General features: G+C 41.8%; 1 protein-coding gene across 1 annotated transcript in view; it reads right to left on the bottom strand.

The window, feature by feature from the left end:
• SH3BGR (SH3 domain binding glutamate rich protein) overlaps window positions 1-20508 on the bottom strand; it is a 52240-nt gene extending 31732 nt beyond the window's left edge. Inside the window, exons 1-3 of the mRNA XM_033232508.1 lie at window positions 20187-20508; window positions 9797-9982; window positions 524-604 (exon numbers count right to left, since the gene is read on the bottom strand). Coding sequence (XP_033088399.1) covers window positions 524-604; window positions 9797-9982; window positions 20187-20420 — 501 coding nt within the window. The 5' untranslated portion in view covers window positions 20421-20508. The remainder of the gene's footprint in view (window positions 1-523; window positions 605-9796; window positions 9983-20186) is intronic.
• Between the last annotated feature and the right edge of the window lie 220 nt (window positions 20509-20728).

Raw genomic sequence — 20728 nt, 5'->3', positions numbered from 1 at the left:
CCCAGGAGGCGGAGCTTGCAGTGAGCTGAGAACTGGCCACAGCACTCCAGCCTGGGTGACAGAGTGAGACTCCGTCTCAAAAAAATAATAATAAATAAATAAATAAATAAATAAATAAAAATAATATAAGGGCATATATCATTATGAAATTAACTCATATAAAGCTATATGAGAAATCAATTCAAAACAAAATAATTGTATAAACACAACCCGGGAGCTCAAATGTTTACATATTTAATGAATGCACTTAAGTTTATTCAAAGTAACGATATTTCCTAACTTAGGTATTATAAAATTTACCACAACAAGTTGAAAACATAGCATAAATATAAAAAGCATAATTTTGGAACTTTTTTTAGTAAAAGCTGCATTCTCTCTATGCATAGGACTTCATCAGAATAAGAAGTGTACTAAAATTATGGGAATTTAAAAATCATCATTTCTTAAGCAGTCTTGGATGCAGATTTCTACCTTCATTTAGTATTACCTGTTTTGAACCCCAATAGAGTTTGTTCAAACTTACCTTTGAGTCTGGAGGAGGAGCCAAACCAAGGAAGGAATAAATAATATTCTCTTCTTTTGCAGAGAAGAAAGAGTCAAAATCCTTGAAGCAAAGAAAAAGAAAGTTTAAAACGACTGCACACTTGTGAGCCAGTTTATTTATGGAAACTGATCTTTTTATTTATTAGATCTTAAGTTAGAAGCTCACACAAAAATCATCCCAGTTTGCTTTGTCAAAGATGACTAACCTCCAGAGTTAAGAAATCTAAGCATGAACTTTACATTTGTTTTTATACACTTTACTTGTGCCTGCATACCACAGCAAGAGCGCGCGCACACACACACACACACACACGCACACACCCCTACCCATGTCCAGGAATTGCTGACAGGACCCAAATATACGCAGTAAATGGCTTTTCCAAGTTTCACACCACCACCTGGTTTACTTATAATCTGGCTCTAAGCATTTGGTCCCTGATCAGCTGAGACTGAGATGATACAGGCTGTCTACACTGTGATTAAAGTATCCCTAAGGGCCCACATGCATCTCAGGCCCTCCCAATATGAACAGGCACAAGACCATCGGGGGCATAGAGGGCGACTGTTTTGGCAAAATGGGAACAACTGGAGTGATCGGAAACTTGGTAGTGGATTGAAATCTGATGCTCAGTGAAGCTCCCACCCCATCCGGATCCTACCAGGGCCAGTCCTTCACCAGGCAGGTCCAGCCCTAAACCACCTTCCCAGTAACATAACTGTCAATAGCTTAGAAGAGTTTCAGTTTTTATAATTAAAACATAAACAATATTCCCCCAGGCTACTTTACTACTGCCAATCTTTGTCATCAAGGCCTTGATGCAATTTCAACAGTGTTGCAAAAAGGCTCACAAAGTCACAAGCGTTTGTCTCATTTAACAGGGCAGCACACAAAACAACTTAGTTGTTCTTTGCCTACCCTACTCTTAGTGTATGTTAAAAAGCTTAAAACCAGCCAGGCGTGGTGGCTCATGCCTCTAATCTCAGCACTTCGGGAGGCCAAGATGGGAGGATCCCTTGAACCCACGAGTTCAAGACTAGCCTGGACAACATGGTGAGAGTCTGTCTCTACAAAAAATACAAAAATTAGCCGGGCATGGTGGCACACACCTGTGGTCCCAGCTACTTGGGAGGCTGAGGTGGGAGGATCACTTGAGCCTGGCAGATCAAGGCTGCAGTGAGCTGTGATTGTGCCATTACACTCTAGCCTGGGAAACAGAGCAATGCCCTGTCTCACAAAAAAAAAAAAAAAAAAAAGCAGCTTAAAACTAAATACAGGTCACAGTTATTGAGAAAAAAAGGATTCCTGTGTGTTACTCTTATTTTTTTTTTGAGAGAGAGAGAGAAAGTCTCGCTCTGTCTCCCAGGCTGGAGTGCAGTGGCACAATCTCAGCTCACTGCAACCTCCACCTTCCAGGTTCAAGCAATTCTCCTGCATCAGCCTCCTGACTACCTGGGATTACAGACACGTGCCACCATGCCCAGCTAATTTTTGTATTTTTAGTAGAGACAGGGTTTCACTATGTTGGTCAGGTTGGTCTCAAACTCCTGACCCCAGATGATCCACCCACCTCGGCCTCCCAAAGTGCTGGGACTACAGGTGTGAGCCACTTATTCAAAGTGTTACTCTTATTTAAAGCTTTATTGTTTTCCTATCCATTGCCTCAAGTCTCTCAGTGATTCATTTTATTCTTTTATACTGAATACGTGTTTGAAAGCTGCCTCAAATCTTGCTTGAAAGGAATATAACAACATGAGTAAGTGCAGGAGCTTTGGTATCAGAGATTCTGATTGATTCCCAGAGTACATGCTTACTAATCATTGTTAAAAGATTACATGAGCTACTGCGTTAATAGTAGTAGTAGTATTAAGTTGGTGAAATGTAATAAAGTAAATCTATGCTATTTCCCAAAAATACCATATATAAAGTTCTGAAAACTTCTTTAGTTAGCCAACTCTAGATTTCAAGGCAAGAAAGATTTTCTTATAGTTGAGTGAATTAGTCTTTTGCTTCAATTTAAGACCAAATACCTTCTTCAGAATTTCAGAAGGCTGAAGAACAATTCATCATTATCTTTGACTTTATGCTACCAAATAATATGTAGAAAATAATGAACCTAAAACAGGTTTTCAACTCCCAGTTCTGCTATTATGGCAGATTAGAGGCCCTAAAAAGCTGTCTCAAAAAAAATTTTTCTTAACCCAGTTAAGAAAAAGAAAAAGTATAAATACACTGCTGAGCTGGCAGAAAAGACTCTGGCCAGTGAGAGCATGAATCCTGAGAGTAAGCACACACCATAAGCCACCATTCATGCTGAGAGTTTCTGACACACACAGGACACCTTGATCATCACTTTGACACTGAAGAGGAAAAAGGGGGAAGTAGAAAAAGCCCAGAGCCTCGTCAAGGTGGGGAGTTTCATAAAGCACACACACCAGAACTCCAGAGGGTTCCGCCTTCAAAGTAAATGTGAATGAGAAATAACCCTGCCAGACAGAACAGAATGGAAGGAAATGTCCCTGATTCAACTTTGCTTCTGGGTGGAGGGGAAAATATTCTCCTCTGAGAATAACCACAGGTAGAATTCACGAGAGGTTACAGTTCAAATTCCCATGCCATGTGTGATCCTAAAAAATCTTAAAAGGAAATCTGAGTTTAAGATGTGTCTAAGTTTGATACGGTTCTAAGGAAACTGCCAGAAATAAACTCCAGGCCTCAAAGAGTATCCACTGCTGTGATTTGAATGTATCCGCCAGAAAGCATGTGTTGGAAACTTAATCCCCAGTGCAACAGTGTTGGGAGGTGGGGCCTAAGGGGAGCTGTTGAGGCCATAAGGGGGCCATCCTCGTGAACTGATTGATGACATTTATAAAAAGGCTTGAGGCTCCGAGTTATATCTCTCCCTTTCTCTTGCTACTGTGATGCCTTCAGCCATGTTTGACGCAGCCAGAAAGCCCTCATCAAATGCTGCCCCTCGATCTTGGACTTTCCACCTCCAGAGCCATGAGCTAAATAAATTTCTATTGTTTATAAACTACCCAGTCTGTGGTATTCTGTTATAGCAGCACAAAACAGACTAAGATAGCCACAAACAAAGTTTTTAAAAATGACCGGTTTGAAGTCAAAAGTTACCATATAAATAAGGGAATAAAAAGAAAACCTGAGTGAGAGCAAGAAGAAATAACAGAAGGCAGAATTAAAAATCAGAATCAGATATTGGAATTATCAGGCAAAGAATATAAAACAGCTCTATTTAATATATCTAGTGAAATAAAAGAAAAACCCAAAGACAGAATAAATACCTAGAGAGAACAATCAAGCAAATTTAGAAAGGAACCAAAAAGAACTCCCGAAAATAAAAAGACATAATAGCGGAACTGTAAAACCCAATATGTGGATTAAACAAAAACACCTGAAGAGTAAATTAGCTAAATTAGCTAACTGGAAGATGCAATCAAAGAAATCATCCAGGCTGGGTGTGGTGGCCCATGCCTATAATCCCAGCACTGTAAGAGGCAGAGAAGGGAGGATTATTTGAGCCCAGGAGTTCAAGACCAGCCTGGGCAACATGGTGAGACTCTGTCTCTATTTAAAATAAATAAATAAATAAAATAATAATAAAAAAATAAATAAACAATCTAGAGAGGAAAAAAGAGATGAAAAATGTGGAGGAAATATTATTGCATGAAAATGCAGTGTGAGAAGTTCTAACAAATGTCGTATAGGAGCTCTTAGAGAAGCAAATAGAGATGATACAGGAAAACCTAAACTCAAGCATATAATTACTAAACATTTTCTTTTTTTAATTTTTTGAGACAAGGTCTCACCATGCTGCCCAAGCTGGTCTCAAACACCTGGGCTCAAGCAATCCTCCCACCTCGGCCTCCCAAAGTGCTAGGATTATAGGCATGCACCATCTCGCCTGGCCAATTACTAATAATTTTCTAGACTTATTGAAAGATAACAACCCTTAGTCTCAGGAAGCCCAATAAATAATTCTAAACTAGATAAATAAAAATAACCCTAAACCTAGACACATCGTAGAGAAATATTATTAAAAGCAACCAGAAAGAGAGGAAGAAGAAGAGGAAGAGGAAGAAGAAAAGAAGAAAGGATGGACAGAAGAAGAAAGGGAGGAAAAGAAAAAGGAAAAAAGAAAGTTTCCCAATAAAAGAATAGTGATGAGACTGACAGCTGACTTCTCAACAACAACATAGAGGCCAGGTGAAAGTAAAATAATAATTTCAATGTGTTTAGAAAAAAGAACAATCAGCCCAGAATTCCAGACCCAGTAAAACTATTTTTTCAAGCATGAAGGTGAAAGAAAGACAGTCGTCTGGAAAATAATTTTTTTGTTTGTTTGTTTTTGAGACGCAGTCTTGCACTGTCGCCCAGGCTGGAGTGCAGTGGCACGATCTTGGCTCACTGCAAGCTCCGCCTCCTGGGTTCACGCCATTCTCCTGCCCCAGCCTCCCAAGTAGCTGGGATTACAGGTACCCGCCACCACGCCCGGCTACTTTTTTGTATTTTTAGTAGAGACAGGGTTTCACCGAGTTAGCCAGGATGGTGTCGATCTCCTGACTTTGTGATCCGCCCACCTCGGCCTCCCAAAGTGCTGGGATTACAAGCGTGAGCCACCGCGCCCAGCGAAAATATCATTTTTTAAACAAACAAAACCTTAGAGAAGTTACCGCCAAGAGACCTTCACTTAAAGAAACTTATAGGATGTATTCAGGAAGAAGAAAATAATTCCAGATGGAATATCTGAGATTCAAGAAGATAAAATTAATAGTAAATATGTGGGTAAATCTAAATCTGAACAAACATTGATTGTACAACCAATAAATAGAAATGCCTAATTTGTGGAGCACAATGAGAGGCCAACTGAAATACTGAAAAACCAAACACATGTAAACAGAGAGAGTGATTAGGGTTAAAGTGTCTAAAGGCCCTTTTAATGGTTGGGACAGACCGAGTGCGGTGGTTCACATCTGTAACCCCAGCACTTTGGGAGGCCAAGGTGGGCAGATCATCTGAGTTCAGGAGTTCAAGACCAGCCTGGCCAACATGATGAAACCCCATCTCTACCAAAAATATAAAAAAATTAGCAGGACATGGTGGTGCAGTGCCTGTAATCCCAGCTACTTGGGAGGCTAAGGCAGGAGAATTGCTTGAACCTGGGAGGTGGAGTCTGCAGTGAGCCAAGATTGCACCACTGCACTCCAGCCTGGGTGACAGAGTGAGACTCTGTCTTTAAAAAAAAAAAAAAGTTTGGGACAAAAGCAAGGATACTGATTATCTTTAATTTAAGTATGTATGTTAAAATAGCTAAGTTAACCACTAAAAGGATAGATTATTTGAATTGAGTAAAGGGCAAAATAAAATTAGAAAAAAGAGACTTTAGTAAGTAAAATTATATCAAGAAAGGATTAAAAAAACTGCAAAACTGAGAAAAATTAAAAGCATATAACCAAGTAGAAGAAACTCCAAATATACTCATAATTTCAATGCATGGGTCAAAAAAAAGGTATAAATGTTTTAACATTTATACTTAACAATAAAGAAAATACTGCAGGCCGGGCATAGTGGTTCACCCCTGTAATCCCTGCACTTTGGGAGGCCAAGGCCAGTGGATCACCTGAGGTCAGAAGTTCAAGACCAACCTGGCCAACATGATGACACCCTGTCTCTACTAAAAATACAAAAAATTAACCAGGCATGGTAGCGCCTGTAACCCCAGCTACACGGGAGGCCTGAGACAGTAGAATCACTTGAACTTGGGAGGCAGAGGTTGCAATGAACTGAGATCAGGACACCGCACTCCAGCCTGGGCAACAAGAGCAAAACTCCATCTCAAAAAATAATAATAATAAATAAATAAAGTGAAAACAAAAGAAAATACTGTATATCAAAATATATGGAATGAACTGACAGTACTCAGTGAAAAATGTCTAGCCTTAAATATTTACATTAGAGAAGGAAAAAAGGTTAAAAGTGAACTAAGCATCTAACTGAACATTAAGGTAAGGGGAGAAAAAAACAAAGTGTATAGAAGCAACAAATGATAAAGGTGAGAGCAGAAATTTTAAAAATAAGAGAAAAATTAGCTATAAAGATATAAATATAGAGAGATCAGAAAGAATCAATAAGCCGAAAGACCAAAAACAAACAAACAAACAAAAACTATGAGCAACATAAATTAAAAAAAAAAATCAGAGAAGACACACTAGAAACATTAGGAATGAAGAGAGGACATAACTTACCTATTTTAAACAGGCCTTAAGAATATCTTATTTAAAACTTTGGGGGATGTTGATAATGGGGGAGGCTCTGCATGTGTGGGAACAGGGGATATATAGGAAATTTCCGTACCTTCCTCTTAATTTTGAAAAATAATGTTATACTAGACTTTAAAACTTAAAAACAAGCTCAAGGCTGCCATGGGCCATGATGGCAACACTGCACTCCAGCCTGGGCAACAAAGACCCTGATTCTAAAAAACAAACAAACAAACTAGCCGTCTTAGAATTTATGGCAACAGAATTATGAAAACCAACTTACGAAAAAGTAGAAAACCTAAAGAGTCCATTCATCAAGGAAACTGAAACATTTCCCGCAGAGAAGAGCCCAAGCCTAGCGAGCTTCCCAGATGAACGAGACGCTCTCTAAAAGAAAATTATATTTCTTTGGGAATAGGGGATTGCAATGGCAACACATGTGTCATAGTAAACTATGTGCATATTCAGGGAGGTAAAAGAAGACAAAGGTTTTTAAATATAAGGTCTGGACACAGTGACTCACACCAGTAATCCCAACACGTTGGGGGGGTCAAGGCAGGAGGACTGCTTGAGCCCAGGAATTCAAGACCAGCCTCGGCAACATAGGGAGATGCCATCTCTACAAAAAATACAAAATTTAGCTAGGTGTGGTGCCGCACACCTATAGTCCCAGCTATTCAGGAGGCTGAGACAGGAGGATTGGTCAAGTCCAGGAGGTTGAGGCTGCGGAAAGCCATGATCGTGCCACTGCATTCCAGCCTGAGTGACAGAGCAAGACCCTTTCTTTCCAATGACTATCACTGGTGCAGAGGGCGAGGGATGTGATCAGGGAGAAGCACACAGAGAGCTTCCACATTTCCTGTAATAGTATCCTGTCCATCTTAAACTGGATGGTGCATACAGTGGTCGCTCATTGTATCATTCCTGTTTAAATTATATATTTCTTATCACATACAGCATATTTCAAAATAAATTTTAGGAACATAACACAGTTTGTTCAGTAACATCGATATGTTGAAAAGCCCTCTCCCCACCCTAATTAGGTTTGCATCCTGTGTTTCCTTATAGCCCTGAGTGCCCGGAGACACGCGTTCCTCTGCTAAATGGGCACCTCTGTGCTGAACGATCCGGGTCCTCTTTGGTTGTGTTCAGTCAGGCCCAGGCTATCTTGGTCCCAGGCAGGCACTCTGGCCCTTCCCTGGGCTAAAATGCACAGATGCCAATTTGCCATCAACAACAGAGCCTCTGCTCTTTCCAGTTCACATTCCTCTGTCAGGCGGGGAGCCTAGCCTCAACTGTGCCTGGCTTCCAGTGTGGTGTCTCCTTTCTCAGTCTAACAGTTGTCTACCCTGGCTCTCAGGATAATATCTTCATTTGCTCTGCGCAGAGTAGCAGAAATTCAAACTGGCAGAGGCAGGAAGGCACTGAGGACTACCCTTGACGCCCAATCCCCTCACTGCCCACTGAAATCTACTGCTTTTCTCTGGGGTCTCCTTCCACCTGCTGCCATCATCAGGCACGGCATAGGGTTGACCAAGAATCTTCAGAAGCCGGGGAGACCACTTAAATAATAGTTACATACATTTTAATCATGTAGAAAGGACACTGACTATCTAGACTCATGTTATTTTAAGTCTGCATATCCTTCAGAACTTTTGAGTCTCCTTTTAAAATCTGAGCATACAATAAAAATAATGATTTTTACTTACTTTCTGGAAACAAAGCCCTGTTCTTCATGAATGTACTTTTGTAAGTGTGTCCACAGACCACAGAAAAGCAAATTAAGCAAAGCTTCTTGTAAGATAAACTACAAATACCTCTCCGAAGGTAGAAATGAAAAGAATAGGCCAGATGCAGTGGCTCACGCCTGTAATCCCAATACTTTGGGAGGCCGAGGAGGGCGGATCATGAGGTCAGGAGATCGAGACCATCCTGGCTAACACGGTGAAACCCCGTCTCTACTAAAAATACAAAAAATAAGCCAGGCGTGGTGGCGGGCACCTGTAGTCCCAGCTACTCAGGAGGCTGAGGCAGGAAAATGGCATGAACCCAGGAGGTGGATCACGCCACTGCACTCCAACCTAGGCGACAGAGCAAGACTCTGTCTCAGATAAAAAAAAAAAAAGAAAAGAAAAAATTTCTTTCCAACAACTTGATTTATTAAGTACGATCTATAAACTCCAGGGAAAAAAAGAAGTGATCTTATGGTGAAACGAACTATCAAATGTATAAAACAAAATTGTTTTTATAACCATAACGCCCAGAAGAGTTTTCAAACTAATTAAAGTTACACAAATTCATCTTCTATCTATAGTAAGACTTTATTTCTACAAGTCAATTTTATAAAAGTGAAAACTTGCTGGGCACAGTGGCTCACACCTGTAGTCCCAGCACTTTGGGAGGCCAAAGCAGGAGGATCACTTGAGGCCAGGAGTTCCAGAGCAGCCTGGGCAATATAGGGAGACCGTCTCTACAAAAAACTTAAAAATTAGCTGGGTGGGGTACTGCACTCCTGCAGTCCCAGCTACTCAGGAGGCTGAGGCGAGAGGATCACTTGAGCCCAGGAGAAAGAGGCTACAGTGAGCCATGATTGCACCACTACACTCCAGCCTGGGCGACAGAGAAAACTTACCATGTTCCTGTGCAGATACATGTGTGTGCACACTGCAAGGCTGAGCAGAATTCCTAGCTAAACGTATATTTTTTTGAACACGTGACCTCAATTCTTCAAAATAAAAGAAAGAACCTGAAATGATCCCCAAAACTTCTGAATCATCATGATATTGTTTCTGTCCTTTTCTAAATCTTAAATATTGATTATTCATAATGGATCTACCATCCAGCTATTGGATGGTAGAAATAGATCATGACCTGACAGTTGTGAACAATTTCGAATGCTGACTCAAAATTAATCTGCTTTAGAAAATTTCTAATAAACACACACACAGTAGGATTTTTAATAGAAGCACATACTCACCCCACAGTACTGCTCCTCATTGAAGATCTGGGGAGGCAAAGGAATTCCATTTTGAGGTTTTTTCTCTCCAGGAACATTCTCTCTCATCCACCTCCTATTGTCTTCATCTCCAGCAATATCTAATTCCTTAAAGTCGATTTTATTCGCTTCCAAAAAACCCACTACTTCTTGCTGTTTCTTCCTAATCTGGTCAAGAGTAGAGAAATATTATTAGGCTGTTTATGAAAAATATTGTGTTTACATGTACAAAAATTAAATCCTTCCTCTAGTTACACCATACAACACAAATAACTTTGTTAAGTATTCAAACAAGGAAAATAATAGAATCACAACTCTTTGTTATAAAGGGTCAACAAAATGACTAATTTCTGAAATTTTAGTATCATCAATGTTTAAATTATTACATAATCAGGCTGGGTGCGATGGCTCACACCTGTAATCCCAGCACTTTGGGAAGCCGAGGCAGGTGGATCGCCTGAGGTCAGAGGTTCGACAGCAGCTTGGCCAGCACAGTGAAACCTCGTCTCTACTAAAAATACAAAAATTAGCCAAGCATGGTGGCACACGCCTGTAATCCCAGCTACTTGAGAGGCTGAGGCAGGAGAATCACTTGAGCCCGGGAGGTGGAGGTTGCAGTGAGCCGAGATCATGCCACTGCAATCCAGCCTGGGTGACAGAGCAAGATTCCGTCTCAAAAAAATATTAATTAATTAATTAATTAATTATTGTATAATCAACTGTTAAAACTAAATTTGGGCTTTAGAAGACTCCATAGGAGTCCTAGGTAATGAACTGCAACCTAGCTTAGTACGTAAACAAACTGAAAACTTAACTAGAAATTAGCCTTTGTAACCAGAGCTGAGTTTCAGTTAATGACAGCAGACAAGCTTTAGCCAATCACAGAAGGTCAACTGTTCAAACCACTTTCAAATAAGGCAAACACTGAGTTAGAACCCAACCTAGCTATCTGTACCTCACATCCTTTTTCTGAATGTCATTTCCTTTTCTCTGGCGGTAAATATAACCTGCACGTGTAATGGGGCAGAGCTTTGTGAACCATTTTTTGGCCTGGACTGCTGCCAGATTCTGGAATCACAGAAGTCAATTAAGATCTACAAATGGCCGGGCGTGGTGGCTCACACCTGTAATGCCAGCACTTTGGGAGGCCGAGGCAGACAGATCACCTGAGGTCAGGAGTTCAAGACCAGCCTGACCAACATGCAGAAACCCTATCTCTACTAAAAATACAAAATTAGCCGGGCGTGGTGGCATATGCCTTGTAATCCCAGTTACTACAGGGAGCCTGAGGCAGGAGAATCGCTTGAACCCAGGAGGCAGAGGTTGCAATGAGCCAAGATTGTGCTATTGCACTCCAGCCTGGGCCACAAGAGCAAAACTCTGTCGGGAAAAAAAAAAAACTACAAAACTAGATGAGTTGTAATGTTGTCTTTTAACATGCCCTAATTGGAATAGAGACTCTCTCGTATCTTTTTTGCAGTCTTCAAAATACTTTTAATTTTTTGCAAAGCTTTAATGGCCAAAAAGTAAGTAAGAATTAGGAAGACAAGGGATTGGGAAAAGGGAAAGAAGAGAAAAAAGAGGCCAGACAATGTGGCTCATGCCTATAATCCCAGGACTTTGGGAGGCTGAGACAGAAGGATTGCTTGAGCCCAGGAGTGTGAGGTTACAGTGTACTGATTGTCCCACTGCATTCCAGCTTGGGTGACAAAGCAGGACCCTCTTAAAAATAAAATAAAAATTTTGTTTAAAAAAGAAGAGAGGCCGGGCGCGGTGGCTCAAGCCTGTAATCCCAGCACTTTGGGAGGCCGAGACGGGCGGATCACGAGGTCAGGAGATCGAGACCATCCTGGCTAACACGGTGAAACCCCGTCTCTACTAAAAATACAAAAAAACTAGCCGGGCGAGGTGGCGGGCGCCTGTAGTCCCAGCTACTCCGGAGGCTGAGGCAGGAGAATGGCGTAAAAACCCGGGAGGCGGAGCTTGCAGTGAGCTGAGATCCGGCCACTGCACTCCAGCCCGGGCGAAAGAGCAAGACTCCGTCTCAAAAAAAAAAAAAAAAGAAGAGAAGGCCGGGTGCGGTGGCTCACACCTGTAACCCCAGCACTTTGGGAGGCCGAGGCAGGCAGATCACGAGGTCAGGAGTTCGAGAACAGCCTGACCAACGTGGTGAAATCCTGACTCTACTAAAAATACAAAAATTACCTGGGCGTGGTGGTGTGTGCCTGTAATCTCCGCTACTCGGGAGGCTGAGGCAGGAGAATCACTTGAACCTGGGAGGTAGAGGTTGCAGTAAGCCCTGCACTCCAGCCTGGGAGACAGAGTGAGACTCTGTCTCAAAAAAAAAATTTTTTTTATTTACTTTTTAAAAAATAAAACAAAATAATAAAATAAAAAAATACTTTACTATGAAATTCAAATATCAAGTATACCCACACTAAAATGCATTTCATTCAGTTATGAAAATAAGAGTATTAGTCACATTGAACTAAAAGTAGCTTCAGAAATATTACAGGAGTTTAAAAAGCTCACATAGAGATTATTGGAGGGGAAGGGCACAAGTAGGGGCTAGAAAAAGCTGGAGGATGTTTCTCCCAGCACATAAAAAAGCCACACAGCAAAACAACCCTTTTCTCCCACAGATTCCTCCTTTCCTGCTCACACCTGGCTCCTCTCTGAGAGCAGTGCAGCCACACCTAAGGGAACATGGTTGAATATCCTTTCTCTACCTGTGTAATGTGTAATGACCGTATCTGCCAGTAGCCAGTTCGTACCAACGTGGCCATCCCTCAAGCTTAGAACTCCTTCCCCATAAACAATTACAAAAGCAATTACAACTTTCTCTCTTCAAAGAATTCACTCCTGAAAATGTGTGACGTCATCTTTTATAAACACTGGCAAATAAGTTACAGCAGACTCTGTGGACCCCATTTTAATAACCACAGGGAGAAACTGACAGAAAGTGTAATCAGGCCAGGTGCAGTGGCTCATACCTGTAATCCCAGCACTTTGGGAGGCTGAAAGCAGAAGAATCGCTTGAGCCCAGGAGGTCAAGACCAGTCTGGGCAAACAAATTTTTGTCGAGAGACCACATCTCTACAAAAAATTTAAAAATTAGACAGGGGTGGTGCATGTCTGTAATCCCAGCTACTCAAGAGGTGGGAAGATCACTTGAGCCTGGGAGGTGGAGGCTGTAATGCTATGATCACACCACTGCACTCCAGCCTTGGCAATAGAACAAGACTCTGTCAGAAAGATAAAGAAAGAAAGAAAAAAAAAGGCCCAAGCGTGGTGGTGCATGCTTGTAATCCCAGCACTTTGGGAGGCTGAGGTGGATGGATCACGAGGTAAAGTGATTGAGACTATCCTGGCCAACATGGTGAAACCCCGTCTCTACTAAGAACACAAAAATTAGCTGGGCGTGTTGGCACGTGCCTGTAGCCCAAACTACTTGGGAGGCTGAGGCAGGAGAATTGCTTGAACCTGGGAGGTGGAGGTTACAGTGAGCAGATATTGTGCCACTGCACTCCAGCCTGGCGACAGAGACTCCGTCTCAAAAAAAAAAAAAAGAAAAAAAAAGAAGGAAGGAAGGAAGGGAGGGAGGGAGGGCGGGAAGGAGGGAGGGAGGGAAGGAGGGAAGGAGGAGAAACAAAGGGTAATCAGACAAATAATCAACAGTTATTTATTGACTCTCTACTTTGCACAATACATTGTGCCAAGTCCTTCATGTGAATAGATTCTTAAACTGCTTGTTTGGGTGAAAAAAAAAGTACAGAACTAATTGGTACAATGTAGATACAGAATACACTCAGGATAATGAGGCAAAAGTATGGCCATTTATTAAGAGTAAGATTAAAACTTGGCCGGGTGCAGTGGCTCAGGCCTGTAATCCTAGAACTTTGGGAAGCTGAGGTGGGCAGATCATCTGAGACCAGGAGTTCGAGACCAGCCTGGCCAACATGGTGAAACCCCATCTTTACTAAAAACACAAAAATGAGCCAGGCATGGTGGCGCATGTCTGTAATCCCAGCTACTTGGGAGGCTGAGGCAGTGGGATCACTTGAACCCAGGAGGCAGAGGTTGCAGTGAGCCCAGATCATGCCATTGCACTCCAGCCTGGGTGACAGAGTGAGACTCCGTCTCAAAAAAAAAAAAAAAAAAAAAAAGACAGATTTAGGCCAGGCACAGTGGCTCATACCTGTAATTCCAGCATTTTGGGAGGCCGAGGTAGGTGAATCACCCAAGGTCAGGAGTTTGAAACCAGCCTGGCCAACATGGTGAAACCCTGTCTCTATTAAAAATACAAAAATTAGCTGGGTGTGGTGGCACTTATCTGTAATCCCAGCTATTCAGGAGGCTGTGAGGCAGGAGAATCGCTTGGACCCAAAAGGCAGAGGTTGCAGTGAGCCAATATTGCGCCACTGCACTCCAGCCTGGGTGACAGAGCAAGACCCCATCTCAAATTTAAAAATAAAAACAAAAATAATAAATAATAAATAAAACTTTAAATATTTTCTTTGACATGAAAATATCTAATATCTCAATTTTTTAAAGGCTTCTCATCTCATATAAAAACAACTCATAAAAATGTTTTACAGAGCACGAGGGCCCCTTGTCATTTCCATGTGCCTTGTTTAGGTACATGCCTGTCCCAAATCTAATATCGGGATGCAAACCCTCTTTGAACTAAACTCAACTCCTTTCTCAGAGATATGTGAACCAAAATATCTATTTTATTCACTTTTGCCAAATTTAATGACTCACGTATACAGTGTTAGGATGTTTCTTTGGGGATTTTGTTTCTTGTGTTTTGTTTTGTTTTGTTTTGTTTGAGACAGGGTCTCCCTCTGTTGCCCAGGCTGGAGCACAGTGGCACGATCTTGGCTCACTGCAGCCTCAACCTCCCCAGGGTCAAGTGATTCTCCCACTTCAGCCTCCCAAATAGCTGGGACTACAGACACACATCACCATGTCTGGTTAATTTTTGGTATTTTTTGGTAGAGATGGAGTTTCACCATGTTGCCCAGGCTGGTCTCAAAATCCTGGGCTCAAGTGATCCACCTGCCTCGGCCCTCCTAAAGTGCTGGGATTACAGGCAAGACCCAAGACCCACGTTGCCCAGCTGGGTGTTTCATAATATAAGGAAATGTAAGACAAATCTGGATACTTAAGCCCTAGAACCAAATCACCTCCAAGACCAAATTATATAACTATATAATATATAATAATCTTGTATATAGTAAGATTTAGATATGTAACTATATTATAATAATCATATAAGATTTATATGTGTAACTATATTATAATAATCTTATATATAAGACTTTTATATATAACTATAATACCTAATAATCATATATAAGATTTTTATACATAACTATAAGATTTTTATGTAATTTATATGATATAATATAACTTATATATAATTTATGTGATTTATATATAATTTGGTCTTGATGGTGATTTGATTATATATGGTATATATAGTATATAATATAAATTAATATCAAGTAGTTAACTTTTTTAAATTTTATATTTACTATGTTAATTTTTAAAACAAAATTGACATAAAGTCAATATATATTATAAAAGTTTAAATAAATAAGTATACAAATCATATATAAACATATAAATGGTAAACACACATTTAATTTAATGAACACTTACCATCAATATAAAAAATATAATGGAACTAAAAACATTAGATCAGTAAATTAAAGGCTCTGTTCACCACAATACAACACTTACTGAATCTGTAAGACTCAGGACAACAAAGGTATTGCAGTTTGGGGCAAGCATGGACAAATAAATATAGATAGACAGAAAGGTGCGGAATGATAGAATTTCTCTTAAACTTCTGGCAAATGGACTCCGGTAATTCCCCAGGATCACGCCTATGAGAACCAAAGGAGGAGGCGAGTGCTCCCCACCAAGGTGCCCTCCTCCAACAGCTGTACTGTGGATGCCTGGCCTCTGTGCCTCCACATGGAAACTGCTCCAAATTCCACAGCTTCATGGTTGAATTTTCAACATTACAAAATCCCATCAGACCTGATGACAGGTTGTTGGACTAAATCATCATTTTAATTAACCACATTCTCTACACATATTTTCCAACCTGTCCATAACTATTCATGCCATTTTATAAAGCACTTATTCCCTTAGATCTTTTCAGAGATCACTTTGCTGTTTCAAAGAGTAGAGATGCCTTCATTTTAGGCAGTTTTACTTTTAATTAACTATTCAGAAGGCAACTCCTTTATTTGGTTGAAACCCCTGCCTGCTTTTTCTCCAAAGCCTTCTAAGATACCCTCTTGGGAGCCTGAAGGAGGCAGCTGGCAGGTCCAAGCCACCTCACCAACATTATTTCCATTCTACCAACCATGTCTCAGAGCATGGGAAAAAAGCTCTATTTTATTCCACAAGTTTGGAATAGATGAAAAACATTTCCAAAAGTCTTGACTTACGTTTCTTCTATTAGAAAGGCAAAAAGAGATGGAGACAATGGGAGGGGAAGACGATGTTACGATTAAGCCTCACGAGACAGGCAATTGCATCCAGGTCCACTGCGGGACTGTTGGACACATGGCATTGTGTTAAGTGCTGTTTCTCAGCCCTCATCCCCAAAAAAAGAGAAAAAGAAAAAGAAAAATGAAATCTGTTTGCCCCCTGTGATCCCCCAAACACCAGTCATTTAAACAGGGCCCAATGCATTGCTCATCAGGCTATTCAGGGCACTTAAGTTCTGCCTGGGCTGGGAGCCTGCAGAAAAGGGTCTTAGGATCCAGGCCAGAGAAGGGAAGAGGGGAGTGAACACATGAAGCTAACCTGGCTGGCACTGTCGTCTTGCTGTACCCCTATGTCCTGGCTCTAGCATGGGGCCCCTCTACTCCAAAGTCCTCCCCCTCGCAGGGTCCCTGATCAAGGAGCTCCTCTGGGCCTGCAAAGCGCAGCTCCTCACAGCACCTGCTGAGCTGACTCCCAGGGACACAGCATCAGCTCTTGGAAAAGTCCTTCCCTTTACAGCCCAGAGGGAGGGGTGTGCACAGCACCGCATCAGTTCCCATCATGGACACACTCCTACTCTTCACCTTTCCCCCTTTGCCCCTTCTCCACCCTCCAGGGTGCCATGGCCCATGCTGGCCCCCCAGGCTGCACTGTCTGTCCTGGGTAGGATCTGGGGGTACTTGGGGTGTGTGTCATTGTTGGGAGCCTTTGGGACCTCAGTGAACACTCCGAGAGCTCCGTTTTCCTATCCTGTTACATTTACTTGTAAGAAAGTATTGTTCTGCATCCTAAAGTCACCCAGACACTGTTAGCTACTAGACTGTGTCGGAGTGATCTGACAGCAGCGCCTCTTAATGCCACTCACTTGGCATCTCTCGCTTATTGTCTTGTACAGTTAGGAGACTTTCCAACTGAGATCACTGTACTGTAGTATAAAGCACACTGGATTTGAGTCAGAGACGACCTGTGTTTCCATCCTAGCTTAGAAGGCTGCTTTCTGAGCAAGGGTTCTGATCTCCAATTTCTTCATCTGCAAACGGGATGTAACAATGCGTTCCTCATGGGGTTTTGGTGGGAACTGAAGATGATGATGCATGGAAAAGCATTCTGTATCTCAGGCTGAAAACCTACACTGTCAGGCACCATATAGCACACCACCATCCCAGTGCACTGTTACATGGGCCATCCAGATAGGTATTTGGATGGCTATTTTATAACAATGCTGAGGCTCCAATAAATGAATGAATTTTCCAGGAATGACATTCAGACTGATCTAATTCAAGAGTCATATTTTTCCCACGATATTTACACTGTCAAACAAGACGGAGAAAGGACTGAGAAGCCCAAGAGCCACCATGAGGGTCTGTCCTTAAAGATCAGTTCCAGGAGCTGTGCATCTTGGAGACAGCAGGGACTGTCCTGTCTCCCTTTGTCCCCCCCGCCGCACGGTGGCCTTCTGGAAGAAAGGAGGGTCCTGGGAGAAGTCCCACGCCCTCTCCTGCTCCCCAGGGTCTCTTTACCCAAATCTGTCCAGAACGTGGTCAAATGTGCGACAGCTCTTTAGAGTCAACTATTAAAATTGAGATGTAATACATAGCTGCATGTATTTAATTCCTCAAAAGGAGATTACAATTTGCTTTTCCTTTCTCATTTATTTCATTCAACCAACAGAAGTCAGAATGCCCTTACTGATGAGGTGTCAGGCAAGAATCCATTTTTTAAATGTACAGGCTGAAGAAATAAGTAGGAAAGGCTTGGCAGACTGACTGCCACACAGTAGCATGGGCACAAGAAGCCACTCTGGGGTTTTCCTGCCAAGAAGCTTTTGAGTGACATTTCTCTACCCATGAAAAAATCATTAGCACTGACACCGTGGGGATAATCAATTCTCATTCTTATGGCTAAGGCAGAAATTCTCCCACAAATGTGCTTCAGGAAAATTCTTCTCACATATACTGATCATAGACCCCGATCTACTAAATAATATTAGCTAATAATTACAGTAACTAATAATTATTGAAATCCTAATTAATATTAACAGTAACTAATAATAAAAGTAACAATTATAGTAGCAACTAATATTAACTAATAGTAGCTAGTAAGTATAAATAACATTCACTAATCATTAGAACATTTCCGGAGTGCTGATACACACTTGACACCATTGGAGACACCGAAGCATATCATTTCATCAGTCCTCATGACAACACTATGAGGTAGGCACTATTCTTATCCTCATTTTACAGACAAGGAAATTGAGGCTTAACAAGGCGAAGTAACTTTCCCAAGGTCACACAGTTACACACGGCACTGAAACATTTGCTTAGGGAACCAAAATTAACTTCGCTTTTCCAAGACCCTGGGATGAACGTTGCATCTCCCGGTCATCCGAAGCTAACTAAATTATGGTACCAAACTTCAAGAACACAGGACATCAAATAAATCTAAAAAATCCATTAACTTATTTATTGTCTTCTGAAGAATATGTAGACCAGGTCTATAGACTACATAGAGGACTGGCAGGTAAGAGGTAAAGTTTTCAGCAATGAGCATCAACAACATATTTAAAGCCCACCAAAGCCATTTTCCTCCCAAAAAATATTTTTTATCCAAATAGCCAAAAAATGCACTTCTTCTAGATCAACTGAAAGTTTCAGCAGTCATCAATAACCACAAAAGATCTTGCAGAGTTTCACATTGGGAGTGGGTCCTCATCTTTTTCGGTTAACTTGTTCTAGAGATCACTAAAACAATCGCTCATCAGTTGTGCTTCGCAGAAGGGACAGCCAAGATATTTTCTCTTGTTTTCTTCTCACCCTCTCCGGAAACCTCTTGAACTTTCGGGGCTGGGAATGGTGGCACACGGCCGCTGCCTTTGGGGCTGTCACCCCAGCCAATGGCTTACTCTGGGTACCATGTCTGGCAGAGTGGCTGCTGAAATCCGAGCAGAAACCTGAGATCCTCCAGAAACTAGATATAAAAGGAAACAGCCGCCTTGCTCGTCTCTAACTCTTGGGTTTAATAAAACTGTTTTTTCTCTCCACAGCCTAACTGCTGCTAAAATGCTGGCCAAAATATCAGTCCCAGACAGACAGACACTATATGTGTTCAACCCTAACATCAAAGTCTTACCCATTTCCAAAGAGAAAAGTGTCACTTCATCACCCCTATTTCTTATGGCAGGTCTAGCCTGCACAGAATGAAGGCCAGAATTGAAGAGGTGGATGGTCTCAAGAAAATTAGACAAAGCACTGTTATGGAGGTCGGCGTTTAGCTCTTATTTTGGGGCCATCTGAATGCCTGGAGTGTTTATAACTGTGGCCTGAGAGACGTTTGCTCTGGTCACTGTGACATCACTTTCCTCAAACAATATATTACACATGCTAACTTTACACTTTCAGTATGGTTACATCATTACATGGCATATACAAGTGATTACACCCCGGAGTCATTTTAGCAATCTGGTTCATCATCCGCTCCAAACAGTGTTACACAAAGTGTCGTTTATTTGCAATTTTAAATTAGTTTAAGCCCTGCAGAATGAATGGCAGAAACACACACAAAAAAGTCCCTGATTCTATGATATTCACAAGGCAACACAACACAAATCACATGTTAAAAACTCTAGCGTCAAGCACGCCTCCTTCCTCGAATCCCTTTTCACACCCAACCATCCAGATTACACCCTTTCCATGCTTTTTCTACACTATGAAATCAAATGCAGAAAGCAAAGGGCGCACATACTTATTGCAGAGCCACAGCTGACTACACGCAAAAAAGAAACTGAAGGCCAACGTTGGCCATACTTCCAACCCTGAGTTATTCAGAAAAGAGTATAGGAAGAAAGAGTCCACCAGACACCTACCGCTATGGACCCAGAAGATGTAGCAACAAACACTTTGATAACCATTTCGACAGTTGGAAAGAGGACTCCCCCCAACACACCCCTGTTAGGGAATGCGCTGCTAGACAAATCCTGACAGTGACACAGGCGAGCAAGTGCCAGGTCCGGGCTGGCGGCAGCCCAGGGCTCCACTGAGCTCCGGCCCTCCCACTCCAACTTAAGAGGCTCTGTCTCTGCGAGGAGCAGCAGAGGCATCTTGGGCTCCCCCCTCCATTGGCCCAGGAATATTTGGGGATCTGTCAGGAAAATATTTGATTGGTTGATAAAAGCAGCCACTGGACCATTTCCCTATCACTTTAAATGCCCGACAGCAGTCCCTAAAAGGCCAGGCTGTGCTGTGCACCAATCGGAGACCTGTGCAGAGATGCCTTGGGGCAAAGGGAGGTGGGGCCCCGGTAAGAGAACAGCAGGAGGCGAAAGAAGTGAGGGAGGAACTCTTGGGCACTGGAAAAGCCCAGAAAACACTACCTCAGTCTAGGAGGAGGCTGGGTTTACTGGGCTTT

Source organism: Trachypithecus francoisi, unplaced genomic scaffold (genome assembly GCF_009764315.1).
Source record: "Trachypithecus francoisi isolate TF-2019V2 unplaced genomic scaffold, Tfra_2.0 Lachesis_group14, whole genome shotgun sequence".
NCBI lineage: Eukaryota > Metazoa > Chordata > Mammalia > Primates > Cercopithecidae > Trachypithecus > Trachypithecus francoisi.
Note: the sequence above shows the minus strand (reverse complement) of the source record. Positions and strands in the feature narration are given on the sequence as shown.